Below are 20,974 nucleotides of genomic sequence, written 5' to 3' on the forward strand. Positions count from 1 at the left end.
CTGTAAATAAGATAATAAATAGCTAACATAATGCTCAAGTCCATTTTGCTGTGGCTAAGTTTTCATGATGCTTCAAGCAATTTAACAAAATATATTACATACATGTCAATTCTACGTAGGCACAGAATGAATGGGTATGCTGATGGTGGGGGCAAGGTTTCTATACATTCAAAATTTTTCCCCTAGCATGTAGTCTTGAAGCCGTATCATACTAGAAATAAAGAAAAGACTTGCATTTATATAGCACCTTTCACGATCACCGGAAGTCTCAAAGCGCTTTGCAACCAATGAAGTACTTTTGAAGTGTCGTCACTGTTGTAATGTGGGAAGCAAGGCAGCCAATTTGTGCACAGCAAGCTCCCACAAACAGCAATGTGATAATGACTAGATAATCCGTTTTTTGTTATGTTGATTGAGGGATAAATATTGGCCAGGGCACCGGGGATACCTCCCCTGCTCGTCTTCTAAATAGTGCCATGGGATCTTTTACGTCCACCTGAGTGGGCAGATGGGGCCTAGGTTTAACATCTCATCCGAAAGGTGGATAAATAAAATCAGGAAGCTGTTGATTCATTCTCTGAGGCTTTCCTGTAGAAATGCAAACTTGACTTGAGGGATCAGATCATACAAAACCTCTACTTATTAATTTATTGAGATTAATAGTTATTACAATAGTAATATGTGCACTGTCCATCTGTCAAGGTTTATTCACACCAACACCAGGCAAGCAGTGCACTGATTGTTTCGTCTTTCTAAAATCCAAAACACTGAAGACTACTTTTTCTTCCAGAATTTGCTATAATCGTCAACTTTAAATTCATCTTCAAATTGCTCCTCTTTCATTTTGGCTCTCTTGGGGTCACGTTTGCGCATTCTTGCTTTCCGTTCAGCTTCTGGCAGAAGGGAAAAATCGACTGGCATCTGTAACAAATCATTTTATTAGTATTCTAGAAATTGTTGTCAAAACAACCTGGGTGGCCCCGATTACCCTGTGTTAGTGCATGGAACTACAAAGAAGTTACAACAGGAAAACATGCAATTGGGGCCAACACGCGATACAAATGAACAAAAGATGTTTTGGTTTAAAAAAAAAAGTGGGATATGAAAAATCATTCACAATGAGTGAAATGGCCACTATAATAAAATTACTGTGAGAATGCTGTGTAGCTTGTTTGCAGCTGTTCTTTATATTTGACTTCACTTCTACGTAGTGGCGGGGTTTGAGTATAGAAGATTAAGGGGGTGATTTAATTGAGGTGTTTTAAGATAATTTAAAGATTTGATGTGGTAGAAACTATTTACTGTGGTGGGGAAATCCAGATCAAAGGTGCATAACCTTAAAATTAGAGTTATGCCATTCTGGGATGAAGTCAGGAAGCAACAGGTAGTGGAAATCTGAAACTATCTTCTTAAAAAGTTGTTGATGCTAAGTCAGAGAAGGATATTACGCTACAGATCAGCCATGATAACTGAATAGCGAAACAAGGTTGAAGGGCTGAATGGCCTACTCCTGTTCCTGTGTTCCCTGGTGCTCTAGTTAATGCTCTAGTCAATTACATTGAAGTGAGTCTGTGATGTCAAGCATAACTAATACATCAACTCTGCAAAACATTTAGTGTAGAAAGATTACTGCTTATTAATTTTGACTTTAAATCTAACTTTTCACTCAATGTGTAATGTTTTATTGCTCAGTAAGAAAGGGACTATGGTCCCTCACAATGCTCTGAAACTCCTTGATGCTCTTGCTGATGTTTATTTACTACTGCAGGAAATCTACAGCACCACCTGATCTTCCTTTTTAGATTTCACCTCGATTAAGTAGAGTCGATGCCCCAGGTTTCAGAAAAAAAGGAATGGAAGTCTAATTCACGTTTGCGCCTATGTTTTAGTTAAAGTAAGCATTTTAACTCAGAGCACCTGCAGTGGTACATGCAGAATTGCTTAGAACAAAAACTGCAGAACATAGGGTATATTTTCCCTATTCACTAACGTTAATGAAAAAGTCAGCATCACTACAAGATGGAGCTTCCCCATTTTTTGCCAATATCAGGCAGCGAGGGGAAATGCATCCCAGTGTAGATTCAGGAGATTCAAAGGACAGGAAAATAATTACAGAATACTTCAATCTAGAACTTGTTTCTGTTGATCTGAGAGAACTACTCTTAGAATGAATAGAAGCCCATTTCTTTTCACATATTCCTTTCCTTGAATAAACAGTTATAGTCTTCTGCAAATATGTACAGTAACAAGTGTATCTGGGATCCTGTATTCCATAAATGCATCAACCACTGCAGAGACTTTTAACACCTCAGTTTCATAGCAGAAAATACAACTGTACTGTAAGCATACATCACATACAGTATGAACATCATGATCATTTTACATTTTCATTCTTTATCTTAAAAAGCATCTTACTTAAATTTTGCAAGTAGTAATACAGGAAATATTTTTGTTAAAGGTAACAGAGTCCAGATACTAGTATTCCCTATAATCCTCGAGACTATCTGGATAAAGAGATATGTGTAAGTAGATAGATGGATGGAGGGATGGAGGAATGGACGGATGGATAGATAGACAGATAGACAGACAGATAGATAGACAGATAGATAGATAGACAGATAAATACATAAATAAATAAAGAGATGCACATACACCCTCCTCCAATGTCTTATTTACTAATGCCTAGTTTCAGGATTACATTGGAAGTCAGCAACTCAGGATAATGTATGGTGTGGGAAACCCATGAACATTAAAAATATTTAACCTTAAAAAAAGCATATCCTATGAAAATATTCATTTAAAAATAACTTGTGAAATATTTCATGAGTTAAAATGTGTGAAAATGCTGTGGTTGCTGCAATGAGAGATGAAGAAGAACAAACTTGCATTTGTATGGTACCTTATTACATAAGAACATAAGAATTAGGAACAGGAGTAGGCCATCTAGCCGCTCGAGCCTGTTCCGCCATTCAACAAGATCATGGCTGATCTGGCCGTGGACTCAGCTCCACTTACCCGCCCGCTCCCCGTAACCCTTAATTTCCTTATTGGTTAAAAATCTATCTATCTGTGATTTGAATACATTCAATGAGCTAGCCTCAACTGCTTCCTTGGGCAGAGACTTCCACAGATTCACAACCCTCTGGGAAAATAAATTCCTTCTCAACTCAGTTTTAAATTGGCTCCCCCGTATTTTGAGGCTGTGCCCCCTAGTCCTAGTCTCCCCGACCAGTGCAAACAACCTCTCTGCCTCTATCTTGTCTATCCCTTTCATTATTTTAAATGTTTCTATAAGATCACCCCTCATCCTTCTGAACTCCAACAAGTAAAGACCCAGTCTACTCAATCTATCATCATAAGATAACCCCCACATCTCCAAAATCAGCCGAGTGAATCGTCTCTGTACCCCCTACAAAGCTAGTATATCTTTCCTTAAGTAAGGTGACCAAAACTGCACGCAGTACTCCAGGTGCGGCTTCATCAATACCCTGTACAGTTGCAGCAGGACTTCCCTGCTTTTGTACTCCATCCCTCTCGCAATGAAGGCCAACATTCCATTCGCCTTCCTGATTACCTGCTGCACCTGCAAACTAACTTTTTGGGATTCATGCACAAGGACCCCCAGGTCCCTCTGCACCGCAGCATGTTGTAATTTCTCCCCATTCAAATAATATTCCCTTTTACTGTTTTTTTTCCCAAGGTGGATGACCTCACATTTTCCGACATTGTATTCCATCTGCCAAACTTTAGCCCATTCGCTTAACCTATCTAAATCTCTTTGCAGCCTCTCTGTGTCCTCTACACAACCCGCTTTCCCACTAATCTTTGTGTCATCTGCAAATTTTGTTACACTACACTCTGTCCCCTCTTCCAGGTCATCTATGTATATTGTAAACAGTTGTGGTCCCAGCACCGATCCCTGTGGCACACCACTAACCACCGATTTCCAACCCGAAAAGGACCCATTTATCCCAACTCTCTGCTTTCTGTTAATTTTTGCATCTCTTGCAAAATATTATAAAGTACTTGGTAAACAATGAATTAACTGTTTTTTTCAACAAAATTCCTGTTTCTCCTCAAACAATAATAATTTAATCCTTACAATAAAAATTTTTTTAGGCTCCTTGTATCGGATATTGATAGCGGATCCGTCAGGTCGAACCAGCAAAACAGGATACAGCCTGCCATAGGCCTGTCTTCCACAGCGAACGATTGAAGTTCGATTAGAATTGTTCCGCCTGGGCATGCTATGCACGGGATACACGGCAGGAAGCAATCTTTCAGAAGAATTTAGCTGTAAAGAACTATAAAAAGTAAAATTATTTACTAATAAATTTAAAGCAATGGTTACCCAAACAGTTAAATCACTTACAAAATCAGACAACATACCAATCCTGTGTGAAATTCAGTCATTGTGGAAGAGGCTGGCTTTGAATGTATAATCAAATTGTCAAAATTACTTTTACAAAAATAACTAACTTCTTACTTAAAATTCAGACTTTTGGTTCCCTCCAGTTAGGTTAATATGCTACGAGATACAGGGAGGTCAAATAATCATAGTTTTCTCGTTACATATTAGTTTTTTGGGAAAGACTTGCATTTATATAGTGCATTTCACAATCTCAGGACGTTCTAAAGCACTGTACAGCCAAATGTAAAGTACTTTTGAAGTGTTGTAACTATTGTAATGTAGGAAACGTGGCAGCCAATTTGCACACAGTAAAGTCCTACAATGTAATAATGAACAGATAATTTGTTTTTTTTATGTTGGTTTAAGGATAAATATTGGCCAGGATACCAGGGATAGCTCCCTGCTCTTTTTCAAAATAGTGCCATGGGATCTTTTATGTCCACCTGTGATGTGACCTTGGTTTAACATTTCACCTGAAAGATGGCACCTCCAACACTGCAACACTCCTTCAGTACTAAAATATCAGCCTAGATTTTGTGCTCAGGTTTCTGAAGTGGAACTTAAACCCACACATTTTCTGACTAAGAGGCTAGAGTGCTACCACTGAGCAATGGAAAAAGTGATCGATGGTGAAGAAACTGCCATTTAATATTTTATTTCTTGGAATCTTTCTATTGTTCTTATTCGGCATGGGGCATTGCTTTGACAGTCAACCCTTGATCCAATTCGCACTCAGCTCAGTGAAGATATACGAGCAATGCAGATGGCTGACTGCGGATATGAAACTTCTGTATCGCACACCTTATATTTTCACAGTTTTAGGTGAGTTAACTTATTTAGGAATGAAAAGGGAATTCAGGTGGAACTTTTTTTATCCAAAGGGCAATGGAGTTGTAGAATAAGTTACCAAGAAGCGACACTGAAATAAATTCAAGAGACGGTTTGATGTATTTCTGGAGAATGGCTTAAAGGATATAGTGGGAAGGTGAATATGTAAGGGATTGTTGCAATTTCTTGTTACTAAAAATTCTTATTATCAGTAAGTAACTTTTGCTCCACCACCTCCAACCATTGTTTCTCACTATTATCAAAGGTCTATAAACCTTCGGGCATAAAAAATTGGCAATATTTTAGAAAATTAAAAATAATAGTGCAGTGGTTTTTAACTATCTTCTGTGGGGTACTTATTCTGAGATCCAAAAATCAGTGTCAGCTATCAAAAGCAGAAGTGATATTATTAAAAAAAATCATTAACATCTAGAAACACAAATAATGTGCTAACAAGTTAAGAAATACAGAAATCAGATGCTGGCCATGCAGAAATCTGATAATCCCCTAGGATCTTCTCCCCCACCGTCCCAAAGTCTGGAGATCTTAGTTTGAAAAAAGTTGACGTTTCCAAAAGATATTATAATGGTTTCCAAATTCTGGAAAATGGTGCACAAAAAAGGATGTCATATCAGATTAATTCTGAACACCAAATGATTGCAAACTACTTTAAAGATATGAATCCATTTATTTCCCCAAAGGAATAGACATTGTCACAGAGCACATTTTTAAAATAAAATATGCATGCTAACAAAAAGCACTGTTGAATGGCAGCAGATATTTTTGCATAAATACTGCTTTCCTTATCAAGTAGTTTGTGTGGAATCGGTTGCTCCAACAAAGTAGGCAAATACATGGCAGAGATCGGAAGGAAAGCTGAACCCTAGATGTGTTGATCATGTTTACTTGGACAGATGGGTTTTATTTTTCACATGACACTTCGGTTTGCACGTTACAACAAAGCAAATACTATAATTTAACTGGAGGTACAGAGGGTCAGAGACACTGACGCTCGCTGACTTAGTTAATAGTGTATCAACTTTAGGAACAACTGCAACTGATATGATTCACTCTTTTAAAACATTAATTAAAAACTTTCTGGAGGTCCCGGGACTGCCCTCCAATTAGTGATGGGAACAATGTAATCAGTACCAGTTACACACTGGTTTCAGCATAGATGCAGCAAGCCCCCATGTTGCTGTCTCTTTCTCTTGTCTGTCTGTCTGTCCATCCTCCTCCTCCTCCTCTCTCTCTCTCTCACGCTTTCCCCCGTCTATCTGCCTCTCTCTGTCACCCTGTCTTTTTCTCTTTCACTCTTTCCCCTGTCTGACTGCCCCTCTGGCCCCACCCTCCTCTCTCTTTCTGTCTCTTTTTCTCTCTCACTCTCTTCCCTGTCTGTCTGCCCCTCTCTGTCTGGCTGGCTGTCCCCACCCTCCTCTCTCTCTCTCTCTCTCTTTCTGTCTGTCTGCGCTTTGCTCCCTGACATTTCACGGTTTTAATCTGCTGGCGCTACTTACGTCACAGCCCGCCAGAGCCGTGCGCTCCACGGTGCCGCCATTTGCAGAACCCGGACGTGTTCAGCGCACGGACCGAGTCCTCACCACAACAGCGGCTCACAACTGAGGTTCCAGGGCCCGGCCCCCGGCGGCTCCCCGCCCGCCGCGAATGGGGAGCCCGCTGATACGGTGCAGCCTCTAATCTTGTCCCGTTTACTGGAGTGAGATTTTCTGAACACAGATGAATTATACATTTTCGGAAATGGGTGTCTTTCCCAAGAGAATGTAGTGAAACACTCCTTTCAACTCGGATGTATGTAATTGTAATGTCTGCAAGCTTGTAATGTTTGTAGCGCCACACTGTGGCTGTGGACGGATTGTGTACTGCAAGTGTACAGTTAATAATAAACAGAACCAGACAGATTTCCAGAGACTTCCGAGAGAGCTGCCTGCCATGTTAGGAAGCTATATGTGCTGTGCTCTGTGAATATATCACATTTGGTGACTGAGATGGAATTTTTCAGATGATTTAAAGCTTACATTTTGTTGGTGAAGGGTTCAGCCAGCTGACAGAGAGACTTTGGAAGTTTCTGTCTTTGGAAAAAAGCTACAAAATCCGAGGTAAAATACAGCACACGGTGTGAACAGCGAGAGATTAAATTGGGTGTATTGGGATATTTGGGAGAATATAGACACAACCGGGAACATTTTAAAGCGTATGTGGATCGGCTAGAAATGTATTTTATTGCAAATAACATAATCGAAGTTCCAGACAATGCAGTCCAGAACCGGGCTGTGTTGGAACGTAAGAAAGCGATCTTCTTATCGGGGACGGGTCCGACATTCTACGAAACCCCTGTGAATCTGCTTGTGCCTGACGAGCCAAAGGACACAACACTTAGAGATTTTAATGAAGCTGCAGCAGCACGATAACCCCAAACTGTTAGAAATTGCTGAAAGCTATCATTTCGGGATTCGGAATCAAAAGGCTGATAAAAGTATCAGTGATTACATCGTTGCATTAAAAAAGCTATCGATGCACTGTAATTTTGGAAATTTTCAAAACCAAGCATTACGGGATCGTTTTGTTTGTGGGGTGAAAAATGATGCGATCAGAAGGAAGTTATTGACAACAGATGACTTGACTTTTGAGATTGCTTGTCAGACAGCGAGGTCGATGAGCATGGCCGAACAATATCCCCGAGAATTAAATAATGATTACGGTTGTTAGTCAACCGAGGTAAATCACCTGCAGGTTCAAAGTAAAAGACGGGAATGGCCCAAAGTCTCAGAAACAGGAAATTATAACAGAGCGTCGAAGTCGTGCTATAGGTGCCTGGGACAACACATTGCCTTCACGTATGGACATCTTTGAGCAGAGTGTTTATTCTACAGGAAGGTGGGCATCTTGCGAAGGCATGCCGACTGAAGAGTAAATCAGTTTTTAAAGCTATGAGTCCAACGTTCAAAGCTTTGAGTAGAAATCCCAAGAGACTACATAGCATGGAAGAACAACAACAGGACGAAGAGATGTTAGAGTTACACGTCATCAGGAGCACGAGGTTAACGGACAACGATTCGGAAAGCATTAAAATCCACATAGATGTTGCAGGATTCAACATACCAATGGAAATTGACACGGGTGCATCCGTGAGTGTAGTACCAGAGTCACTGTACCTCGACAAATTGCGTGTTTTCCAACTGGAGAAGTCCAAGATAGAGCTGCGAGGCTACTCGGGAGAGAAAATTCCTGTGGTAGGTCGTATCACCGTACTGGTGAAATATAAAGATCAATTTCAGAACTTGCCTCTAATAGTAGTGAAAGGAGACAAGCCGGCCTTACTAGGAAGAAATTGGTTGAGCTCATTGAAGCTGGATTGGAGTAAGATTTTCTGTGTGGAAGCGAGACTTTCAGCAATGGATGAGGTTATCAAGAAGTATCCAAAGGTGTTCTGCGAAACGGGCAGTCCGATCCAAGGCTTCAAGGCGAGTGTCAGGGTACAGAAGGACGCTAGATCAGTTTACTACAAGCCACGTTCCATACCATATGCACTCAAGGAGAAAGTTGAGCAAGAACTCAAAAGACTAGAGACTGAGAACATTATTTGTAAGATAGATCGATGTAATTGGGCTACACCCATTGTTGTTGTACCTAAGTCCGATGGTAAGGTAAGATTGTGTGGTGATTATAAAGTAACCGTAAACCAGGTTATAGAGGGTAATGTCCCCAATACATTGCCGAATATAGAAGATTTGTTCACAACACTGAAAGGTGGTCAGATCTTCTCAAAACTGGATCTTACGAATGCCTACTTACAGCTTGAACTAGATGAGGAGTCCAAGTCATGTTTGACTAAATACTCATCTAGGCCTATATCAATTTAATAAGCTACCGTTTGGAGTGTCTTCCGCCCCTGCCATATTCCAACGGGCAATGAACCAGATTTTGCAAGGTATTGAAAGGGTAGTATGTTATTTGGATGACATACTAATTTCAGCACCAAATAGGCAAATTCATAATAACATATTGAATGAAGTCCTCAAACGGCTAGAGAAGCAGAGTATGAGTGTCTGCTCGTAAGTGTGAGTTTATTTAAAAACTCAGTGGAGTACTTAGAGTACAGAGTAGACAAAGATGGTTTCCATCCAACCATGGAAAAATTGGATGTAATCAGAAATGCACCCACTCCCAGGAATGTCACTGAACTTTGTTCATTCTTGGGTCTTTTGAACTATTGTGGGAAGTTCCTACCAAATTTGGCTACAGTATTACATCCACTGAATGAACTATTGAAAAAACAGGTCCACTGGAAGTGGTCAAAAGAATGCGACACAGCATTCAAGGAGTGTAAAAGCAAATTGGTAGAGAGCACCATGTTAGTTCATTATGACATATCTAAGGAGATTAAGCTAGCATGTGATGCCTCTCCATATGGAAGTGGGGCAGTGATCTCTCATGTATCACGTAATGGGGAGGAGGGACCAATTGCTTTTGCTTCACGCACTCTCAGTGCCAGTGAGAGTAATTATGAGCAAATTGAAAGGGAAGCTTTGGCATTAATTTTTGGGGTCAAGAAGTTTCACAAATACTTGTATGGTTGTAAGTTTACCATCGTTATGGACCATAAGCCCCTAACAGCAATCCTCCATCCAAAGACCCCAGTTCCAACATTAGCTGCAGCCCGAATGCAGAGATGGGCTTTGATTTTGTCAGCATATACATATGCTATTGAATACAGACGATCAGCTGATCACAGCAATGTCTAGATTGACTTCCCCATCACAAGTTACACCCGATAGGGAAGAAGTGTTTTATTTTTCATACATTGATGAACTGCCAGTCACAGCTGAAGAGATTGGTCGAGCAACCAAACGTGACCCAGTGATGTCAAAGGTGAACGAGTATATTGCAAATGGATGGCCAAACCAGGTAACAGACAAAGATGCACATCCATTCTTCATTCGTAGGAATGAATTATTAGTCAATAAAGATTGTATCATGTGGGGTGCAAGAGTGGTTATACCAAACAAATGATAGATCCAAATCCAAGGAAATGACAGTTGTCATTGGATCACAAATTGGCTAATTTTTTGATTACATACCGAAACACTCCTCATACAACTACTGGTAGAACACCATCAGAGTTGTTTCTCAAACGACAACCACGAACCAGATTCTCGTTGTTAAAGCCAAATTTGGCACAGTCCGTAGAAGAGACACAATTAAGACAGAAAGAGAATCATGATAAAGGTAGAGTAAAAGAGAGAAGTGTGAAATTAAACCAGAAGGTGAGAGTGAAGAACCATCACCATAAATGGTTAAAGTGGTTACCAGAAAGAGTGGTGAAGATATGTGGTCCTCACACATATTTAGGAAAGATGTTTGATAATGGACAGGTTAGGTTTGTTCATATTGATCATATTTTACCTACAGACATGGAAGGAGTTGAAGTTGGGAATGATTCAATTATTTCTGATCCATCAGATAGTTTTGATACACCAGTAGCAAATCCTAAATCCAATGTACTGGGAACAAATCCAGGAGAGAATCATCATGAAAGTCTGAGTCCGAGTCAGGAAAACAAAGAGCCTGAAGTTAGAGTGAGTTCAAATGAAAATCAAGGAAATTCCGTGGAGGAAAACGTTCCTCAGGATGAGCCTCGAATGAGTTTAGATTCAAAACCATGTTTGTAAGGTTCTGTTCGAGAGCGAAGGTATCATCTTCGAAACAGAAAACAAGTGGTAAAGTTAAATTTGTAAATATGGAAAAAAAATCAGTTTATATCCTGTGTTATGTATAAACATGAAAGTTATGTGTGATGTTTGTTATGATGGCTTCTTCATTAAGGGGGGAGAAGTGTAATGTCTGTGAGCTTATAATGTTTGTAGCTCCACACTGTGGATGTGGATGTATTGTGTACTGCAAGTGCAGGGTTAATAATAAACAGAACCAGACAGATTTCCGGAGACTTCCGAGAGACCTGCCTGCCATGTTCGGAAGCTGTGTGTGCTGTGCTCTGTGAATATATCACATTAATGATAAATGTTATCAATTTGTTACATCTCGTTTTTTTTATATGAGACACTCAAAGCTCTATCTCACCCATTTACATTTTAGTCTGCATTAGTTGCGAACTCTGGTTGGAGGTATTCCTGGAGATTTGATCATGTGACATTCCGGCCACAACATCTCATCATGTGACATTGGCAAATGTTACTGCATTTATTTATCTTAGAAAGTTTGGGTCCCTGTAGGTGAGAATCTTTGCCAGCACTTGATGTGTGAGAAGTTCCAAGAACCAGGAGGTTAAGAAAGCAAATGGCATGTTGGCCTTCATAGCAAGGGGATTTGAGTACAGGAGCAGGGAGGTATTGCTACAGTTGTACAGGGCCTTGGTGAGGCCACACCTGGAGTATTGTGTACAGTTTTTGTCTCCTAACCTGAGGAAGGACATTCTTGCTATTGAGGGAGTGCAGCGAAGATTCACCAGACTGATTCCCGGGATGGTGGGACTGACCTATCAAGAAAGACTGGATCAACTGGGCTTGTATTCACTGGAGTTCAGAAGAATGAGAGGAGACCTCATAGAAACGTTTAAAATTCTGATGGGTTTAGACAGGTTAGATGCAGGAAGAATGTTCCCAATGTTGGGGAAATCCAGAACCAGGGGTCACAGTCTAAGGATAAGGGGTAAGCCATTTAGGACCGAGATGAGGAGAAAATTCTCTACCACAGAAAGTTGTTGAGGCCAATTCACTAAATATATTCAAAAAGGAGTTAGATATAGTCCTTACTACTAGGAGGATCAAGGGGTATGGCGAGAAAGCAGGAATGGGGTACTGAAGTTGCATGTTCAGCCATGAACTCATTGAATGGCGGTGCAGGCTAAAAGGGCCGAATGGCCTACTCCTGCACCTATTTTCTATGTTTTTATGTTTCTAATACTACATCCTATATAGAAATCACAGCACAGAAACAGGCCATTTGGCCCAACTGGTCTAAGCTGTGTTTATGCTCCACATGAGCCTCCTCTCACCCTACTTCACCTCCATCAACAAATCTTTCTACCCCTATTTACTTACTATCTTCTGCTTAAACGCATCTATGCTATTTGCTTCAACCACTCTATGTGGAATTGAGTTCCACATTCTCGCCACACTCTGAGTAACAAAGTTTTTCCTGAATTACTTATTAGCAATTATTTTATATTTGTGACCCCTAGTTTTGGACTCTCCCACAAACATCTTCTCTACATTTACCAAATTGAACCCCTTCATAATTTTAAAGACCAGAGCTTCTCTAGATAAAAATAGCTCAAGCCTGTTCAATCTTTCCTGATAGTTGTAATCCTGCAGTTCTGGTATCATCCTTGTAAATCTTTTTCTTTAATTGTAACACTGAAATTCCTCTCATAAGCAACAATAATCCAATAACTTGCTGATAGTCTTTAATGTAACTGGTAGTAATAGATGTTATGCCTTATCATTAAAAACAACTTGTGTTTACATCACACCTTTAATGTAGTAAAATGTCCCATTGGTGCTTCACAGTAGCATAACCAGACAGAAATTGACATCAGGACCAAGAATAAGATAGGATATTTGGCCAAACGCTTGGTCAAAGAGGTAGGTTTTAAACTGAGTAAAAGGAGGAGGTTAGGGGAGGTAATTCCACAACTTAGGGTCTCGATGGCTGAAGGCACAGCTGCCAATGAGAGATGTACAAGAGTCCAGAGTAGAGTTCTCTGAGGATTATAGGGCTGGAGGGATAGGGAAGGGCAATGTAGGAGAGTTGGTAGGTCTGGATATACTTTCAAAAGTTGTTTCTTCTGCTGACAGTATACAAAATATACAAGCATACATGTTTGGTGAGGCTTACTTAGTGGTTCAGTTGGTGAGGTCTGGTACAGACCATGAACATCCCAAATGTGATCTCTTCTCTGCATTGCATGAGATTAGAAAGGCTGTCAGTGCAGTTGCTACAAGTGGCACTATTGAGAGAAAACATACATTCAGGCCATCATTGTTTCTATGCTTCGTCCACTTGTCAGCATTTATTTACAAATATCAGTCAGAATTGAACTTCGCACTCTTCCTGGCTATTCTGACGTCTCCAGAGACAGATTTGTCAAAATACTCTGCTTGTGCATGAACTGGTGCACATGATCAGTTGTGATGACTTTTGTCATCAGCCAGTTGCTGGCAAATAAGTAAAACAAAAATAATTTGTTGCCTATACAATTATTGGTGAAAATAGATGAAGACTGGTCTTGCTTATGGAGGTTGAAGACAATTATAGTGGAAAGAAAGAACTTGCATTTATATAAGCTCAGCATGTCCCAAAGCACTTTACAACCAATGTGTAATCACTATTGCAAGATAGAAAAATGCAGTAGGAAATTTGTACACAGCAAGTCCCAAAAACAGCAATGAGATAAATTAGCAAATCATCTGTTTTAGTAATGTTGAGGCATAAACATTGGTCAGGACACCAGTGACAACTCCTCTTCCAATTATTCTTTCCTTATATATAGTTTGAAACTCCATTTTAGATGCCACTATTCAGGGTGTACAGACCAAAGATACTAAGACTTTTCTGACCATCCATGCTCCAGAAAGCTGAACTTCCCCACCCCCAGAAACTTCAGTGGATTTTAAATTCACAGATGATGCTACTTGTTATGTATGCAATAAAGGTACAAACTGAGTACTGTTTAACTGAACAAGGTACAATCTTGGTTCTGCTTTATTACCACCCAAACTGCCTGATTCACAAAATGACTGGCCTTTTATACCAGAGCAGCACCATGTGCGTGCTGCTCAGTGGCCTCCAACAATGACACCATCTGGTGGCTAGAAACAGCATGTACATACATGACAATACCCTCCTCTGAGATCTTATCATAGTCTTTCACAGGTTGAGACGGTCCGGTGCTTTATGCTCCCGGGTTGACCGTCTCAGTTTGATTCCGGCCTTGGATGAATGTGCGGAGTCTGTTGTGGCTGGTGGCTGGATGGCTGACTTGTTGGCGGTGGCAGTGGCCATGTCAGGAATTGCAAGTCCATTTTTATTGAACAAATCCGTGATGGAAATTCCAGGTTCACTGATGACCCTCGAGTCCACTGAAGGCTGCTGGTAGGTTGGTTGGTCGTCGACGATTTCTTCGTCTGACTGCTCTGGCTCGCCTGTGTGCCTCAGCTTTGTTTGATCCATGTGTTTCCTGCAAGTTTGCCCGTTCTTAAGCTTAATAACAAATACTCTGTTGCCCTCCTTGGCCATGACTGTACCAGCAATCCATTTGGGACCCTGACCATAATTCAACACATATACAGGATCATCAACAGAAATCTTGCATGACACAGTTGTGCGATCATGGTACCCTTGTTGACTCTGTCTTCTGTATTCAACATGATTACTTAAATTTGGGTTTACGAAATAACTTGGTCTTAAGACCTCTTTTCATCATGAGTTCAGCAGGTGAGACCCCTGAGAGTGTGTGTGGTCTTGTCCTGTAACTCAGCAGTATGCAAGACAAGTGGGTCTGCAGTGACCCTTGGGTTACTCTCCTCAAGCTTTGCTTGATAATTTGTACTGCACGTTCTGCTTGCCTGTTGGATGCAGGCTTGAAAGGTGCCGACCTTACATGTTTTATGCCGTTAAGTTTTACAAACTCCTGAAACTCCTGACTGATGAAGCACGACCCATTGTCGCTCACCACTATGTCAGGCAGACCATGTGTCATGAACATAACATTGATATTCTCTATGGTTGCCATGGATGTACTGGATGACATGATTATGCATTCTATCCACTTCGAATAAGCATCCACCACCACTAAAAACATCTTGCCCAGGAAGGGACCTGCAAAATCTACATGGATCCTGGACCAAGGTTTGGATGGCCATGACCACAGACTCAGTGACGATTCCGCTGGTGCTTTTGCTGAGCTGCATGGAGGTGTTGCACTGATGCATGCATGCTTCCAGCTCAGAATCAATTCCTGGCCACGATATGTGGGATCTGGTGATAGCCATCATCATCACTATACCAGGATGTGTGCTGTGTAACTCATTCACAAACTTCTCTCTCCCTTTCTTAGGCATTGCAACTCAATTGCCCCACAATATGCAATCTGCTTGAATAGACAGTTCGTCCTTGCGACGAATGTATGGTTTGGCCTCCTTGCACATTTGCTTAGGTATGGCAGACCAATCCCCTTTACCCTTTACCACCGATAATATCAGGTCCTGGCTGGTCCAGGTCTTAACTTGTTGAGCCGTGAGAGGGGTACCTTCACTCTCAAAAGTATCCATGATTAACATTAAATCTGCCGGTTGTGGCATTTCCACCTCCACAGCAACCGGCTCAAAGCATCGGCACAATTCTCTGTGCCAGGTCTGTGGCGAATGACATAATCATAGGCAGATAATGTCAGCGCCCACCTTTGGATGTGGGATGAAGCGTTGGTATTGATACCTTTGCTCTCGGAAAGCAACAAAATGAACGGCTTGTGATCGGTCTCTAATTCAAACCTCAGACCAAACAGGTATTGATGCATCTTTTTAACACTGTACACACACGCTAAAGCTTCTTTTTCTACCATACTGTAGGCTCTTTCTGCTTCAGACAAACTTTTGGATGCATACGCGACAGGTTGAAGTTTCCCCGATTCATTGGCTTGTTGTAACATGTAACCAATTCCATATGACGATGCGTCACAGGCCAATACTAAATGTTTACATGGGTCATAATGTATCAGCAGCTTGTTCAAGCAAAGCAGATTGTTGGCTTTCTCGAAAGCTATGTCTTGCAATGCGCCCCACACCCAGTTGTTGCCTTTTCTCAATAGCATGTGCAGTGGTTCAAGTAAGGTGCTCAATTTAGGTAGGAAGTTACCAAAGTAGTTGAGTAGACCCAGGAATGAACGAGCTCCATCACGATGCATTCTTGATGGCTTTGGTTTTCATGTCAGTACGTCTGGTGCTATCAGCGACGATTTTCTCCCTGAGGAATTCGACCTCCAGTGCCATGAAGATGCATTTCGAGCGTTTAAGTCTGAGTTCCACTCTGTCCAAATGCAGTAGAACCTCTTCCAGGTTGTTCAGATGTTCCTTGGAGTCACAACCAGTGATCAGGATGTCACCTTGGAACACGACGGTTCTGGGAACGGACTTCAGTAGACTTTCCATATTCCTCTGGAATATTGCTGCAGTCGAGCGAATTCCGAAAGTGCACTTGTGGTAAATAAACAGTCCTTTGTGCGTGTTAATGCACGCAAGTCTCTTCGACATCTCCATCATCTCCTGCGTCATATAGGCCGACGTCAAGTCCAATTTTGTGAACGACTTCTCTCTGGCTAACAGCGCAAACCAGTCATCAGCCTTCGGTAATGAGTACTGATCTTGTTTCGAAACCCTGTTGATCGTAGCCTTGTAGTCTCCACAGATTCTGACTGTGCCATCACTTTTCAGCACAGGAACAATGGGGCTGACCCATTCATTAAATTTGACCGGTGATATGATCCCTTCATGCTGGAGTCTGTCCAGTTCAATTTCGACTTTCTCCCTCATCATATACGGCACTGCCCGAGCTTTATGATGGACAGGTCTTGTATCTGAGTCCACGTGAATCTGCACCTTGGCTCCCGTGAAGTTGCTGATACCCGATTCGAACAGCGAGGGGAACTTGCTCAATACTTGGGCGCATATATCTTCCTCCGATGCCAACGCCTTTATGTCGTTCCAGTTGTATCTGATTTTCTCCAACCAGCTCCTGCTGAGCAGCATTGGGCCATTGCCTGGAACAATCCACAGCGGTAACTCATGAACCACACCGTTATGCAACACATTAATTTGTGCACTGCCAATCACCTTTATCAGTTCTTTGGTGTACGTGCGCAGCTTGGCGTTAACAGAGCTCAGCCTGAGCCTCACAGTCTTAGTATCACACAGCTTATTAAATGCCCTGTCGTTCATGATTGATTGACTCGCCCCGGTGTCCCATTCCATCGATACCGGTATCCCGTTAAACTTCACATTAAACAAAATTGGTTTACTCTTGGTTATGAAAGAGTACAGTCCATACACTTCCTCCTCTGGCATCTCTGATTGCGTATCCGGATCTGCACTAGTCTGACTCTCATCCTCCACGTGGTGTGTCGCAGCTCACTTGCTCATCTGCGGACACTTGCGCTGGAGATCCCCACTCTCAGACAATCTTTGCAACTATATTGCTTAAATCAGCACTGTTGGTGCCGATAATTTCCCCCACAACGCCAACACGGAGAAGTCGGATACATTCCCGCTGGTGGACTTTGGGCAGCCACAGGTTTCGTAAATGCAGCCGGATAGGCCCTGCCATGTGCCTCTCTGCCGAACACCGAATCAATCGCATTTACAGTACTTGCCGAGGTTCGGTTCTTCACCGCTATTTGCTATAAATTCCTGTCCGTCGTCATACATGACTGAGCGACCTTTTTAAATCCAACTCCTCCACCGCCAGAAGTTTGCGCAGGATCACTTCGTGGTTGATACCAATACCAAAGAAGTTCCGCAGCATGTCTGCCAACACCGTCCTGAACTTGCACGGTCCCAGGTGTCTCAGGTCGGCAACGAATTTCGTCGTGCTCTGGCCCTCCGATCGAACGTGTGTATAAAACCTGTATCTTGAGATGATGATGCTGCCGCCGTCTGGCGTGAGGTGCTCCTGTACCAATGTACACAACTCCTCGTACGTTTTCTCTGTTGGCATGAGTAGATTCTTTATAAGACTATAGATCTTTGAATCGCACACAGTGAGTAACACGGACCGGCGCCGATCTGCATCGTCGACCCCCTTCATTTTGTTGGCCACGAAGTACTGGTTCAAATGACTCACAAAGTCTGCCCAATCTTCTCCCTCCATGAATCGCTCTAAAAATCCAATCAAGCTCATTTTGCAAACAAAGCTTCTTGTATTCTCGTCGCCAAATGTTATTATGCAATAAAGGTACAAACTGAGTATTGTTTAACTGAACAAGGTACAACCTTGGTTCTGCTTTATTACGGCCCAAAGTGCCTGACTCACAAAATGGCTGGCCTTTTATATCAGAGCACCACCATGTGCATGCTGCTCAGTGGCCTCCAACGACACCATCTGGTGGCTACAAACAGCATGTACATACATGACACTACTGTACACCCTGAAGTGAAAGTAAAGAAGAAATGTTGAAGTCCGATTATCCCAACACATCAATTGGCGCTATAGGTGTTTTGGTTACTCATGAATATTTGAGTATTGAATTTTTTGCTGGAAACATGCTCTAGGGAAGTGACTGTTACTAATTAGAAACTAATTTGATCCAAGGTTATTGTGTTTTGGGATTTTTAACCATGCTACCACAAAAAGAGGGCTTGGTATAATTTATATTAAAATGTGTTTCTAAATTAAAGTTTGCTTGCAAGGGTTCAGATCACAGGATAGCCACATGCTGGGGACATGGATCAGAAGTCAGACCAAGTGATTATCCAGATGGCTTTACACAATGTTGAGAAGGGGGTGGGGTGGTGATCTAAGAAACAGTCACACACTGAATGTCATATATATTTCAGCCCTGGAGGAGATAACCATTAAGAAACCCACATTCAGAGGGAGATGGTAGCTGGTTTAATAGGCAGTTTTACTGGACGATCCCTTGACAGAGAAACGACCGTAGACCAAAACTTCAACTTTTTGTCCACTGGGAAGGTCACAAAAAAAAGACATACATTTTCCAGGTCAGTTGATAAGGTTAGCTGAGCTGGTAAAGCCTAGGTCGGTCTACCTTATGGGAGTTGACCAAGCCTTGGTCTTGATCTGAGTCAGTGATATGACTGATTGAAAGAAAGTGTTACTTAGGCTGCTAACTAGGCAGTGTTTTCTTATTTTTCTTTTTTACATGGAGGAGTTAAAGCTAAGTTGTGCTAAGGTGAAATTTTCTATAACTGTTACTTTGAATGCTCACTGTGTAAAATAAATCAGCTTAATGCTTTGTATCTGGCCTCATCTCACTAAGGTTAAAATCAGTCTACCCTTTGGCAGATTGGAGAAGTACATTGAAGGAACACAATATTTCATATATCAAGGTTATATACACAAGTTCACATTGTTTCACTCCCAAGTTATGCTACTTGTCCAGTTAGGGCCATCCTATTGATTGAACATTAGTTTTCAGGGTTATCTGGAATAGAGCAGGAAAGAAATCCCAGCTCCCAGTGATAGATGTACCCTCTAGGTTCTAATCATTAACAGTATCCTGGAGGACTGAATCCATAAGAACATAAGAAATAGGAGCAGGAGTCAGCCATACGGTCTCTTGAGCCTGCTCTGACATTCAATAAGATCATGGCTGATCTTCTACCTCATTTCCACTTTTCCGCCCTATCTCCATATCCCTTGATTCTCTTGGTGCCCAAAAATCTATCAGTCTCTGTCTTGAATATACTCATAAACTGAGCATCCACAGCCCTCTGAGGTAGAGAATTCCAAAGATTCAAAACACTCTGAGTGAAGAAATTTCTCTTCATCTCAGTCCTATATGCCTGACCACATATCCTGAGAGTATGACCCCTAGTTCTGGACTCTCCAGCCAGGAGAAACAACCTCTCAGCAGCTACCCTGTCGAGCTAAACATTTCAATGAGATCAACTCTCATTCTTCTAAACTCCAGAGAATATAGGTCCATTCTAATCAATCTCACCTCATAGGACAACCCCCTCATCCCAGGAATCAATCTACTGACGACTTTAGATCAATGCTTCAGTACTGATCTGTCCAGCTGAATGATCTAGATTTGTCAGAACTGAAGCAAAGTAAATATTGACCATTCTAGATGAATGCTTCATTATTGCCGAGTCTATAGCAATGATTCAGTAATTAACTGTCTAGAGATCAATGTTTCAGTACTGATTGATCTAGATCAATTTATGAGTACTGATTTGCTGAACAATGCTTTAGTAGAGACAAGTCTAGGTCAATGTTTTAGTATTGATCTGTCGAGAGATTAATGACCTATCTGGTTTGAGGATCGGATTACCAAACTTGCCATAGAATGTTCATTTCCAACCTTCCATCACCAGGTGTGTGTTCTTGGTGGGCAGTCAAGATATTCCTTAGCTTCTCACAAGAAGCATAATCACTAATTAATCATTGGACAACTGTGAGTTTGAGCCCTCATTAGGTGGACAACAGATAGCAGAAATTCACCAAAAAATGAGTGAATTTCCACCATTCTTCTGACTGCAGTGTGGAAACTCACACATCATGTTGAATGTTGATTCCACCAATTGGAAGTGAAGACCTTGCCTTTCTGCAACACAATTATGGTGAGCATATGTTTTCATACCTGACCTCCATTTTTCTCATCATCTATAAGACAGACATTTAAGCGTCCATTCTAACCTAACCCTCTCGGCGGCAATGGACGGGTTCGGGTCCGATGCCCATTTTTCACCATGCCTGATTTTACTCTCCATTAAAGTAAACGGAGAGTACAATGAGACAGACTGTTAAATTGTCGTTCAACCAATTCCCATTGGGCATGTTGCATTCAAATCGGAGCTTTGTTTTCAGTATGGTGTAATGATCTCTGCAACAACAATAACAAATACTTATATTTATATAGCGCCTTTAAAATAGTGAAACGACACAAGGCGCTTCACAGGGGTATTATGAGATTTTAAAAATTGACACTGAGACGCATAAGTAGAAATTAGCGCAGGT

The 20,974-nt window shown here is 41.5% G+C and overlaps 1 protein-coding gene across 1 annotated transcript; it reads right to left on the bottom strand.

Annotated features, from left to right (window-relative positions):
* Positions 1-634: 634 nt before the first annotated feature.
* Positions 635-7,057, bottom strand: mrpl55 (mitochondrial ribosomal protein L55). Its single transcript, XM_070886109.1, has 3 exons — positions 6,757-7,057; positions 4,103-4,304; positions 635-921 (listed from the first exon to the last, which is right to left on the bottom strand). Exons 1-3 carry the CDS (start codon positions 6,795-6,797, stop codon positions 775-777), a joined length of 390 nt encoding a protein of 129 aa, XP_070742210.1. The 5' UTR covers positions 6,798-7,057; the 3' UTR covers positions 635-774.
* Between the last annotated feature and the right edge of the window lie 13,917 nt (positions 7,058-20,974).

The sequence above is a fragment of the Pristiophorus japonicus genome, chromosome 8 (assembly GCF_044704955.1).
Source record: "Pristiophorus japonicus isolate sPriJap1 chromosome 8, sPriJap1.hap1, whole genome shotgun sequence".
In the NCBI taxonomy this organism is placed as follows: Eukaryota; Metazoa; Chordata; class Chondrichthyes; family Pristiophoridae; genus Pristiophorus; species Pristiophorus japonicus.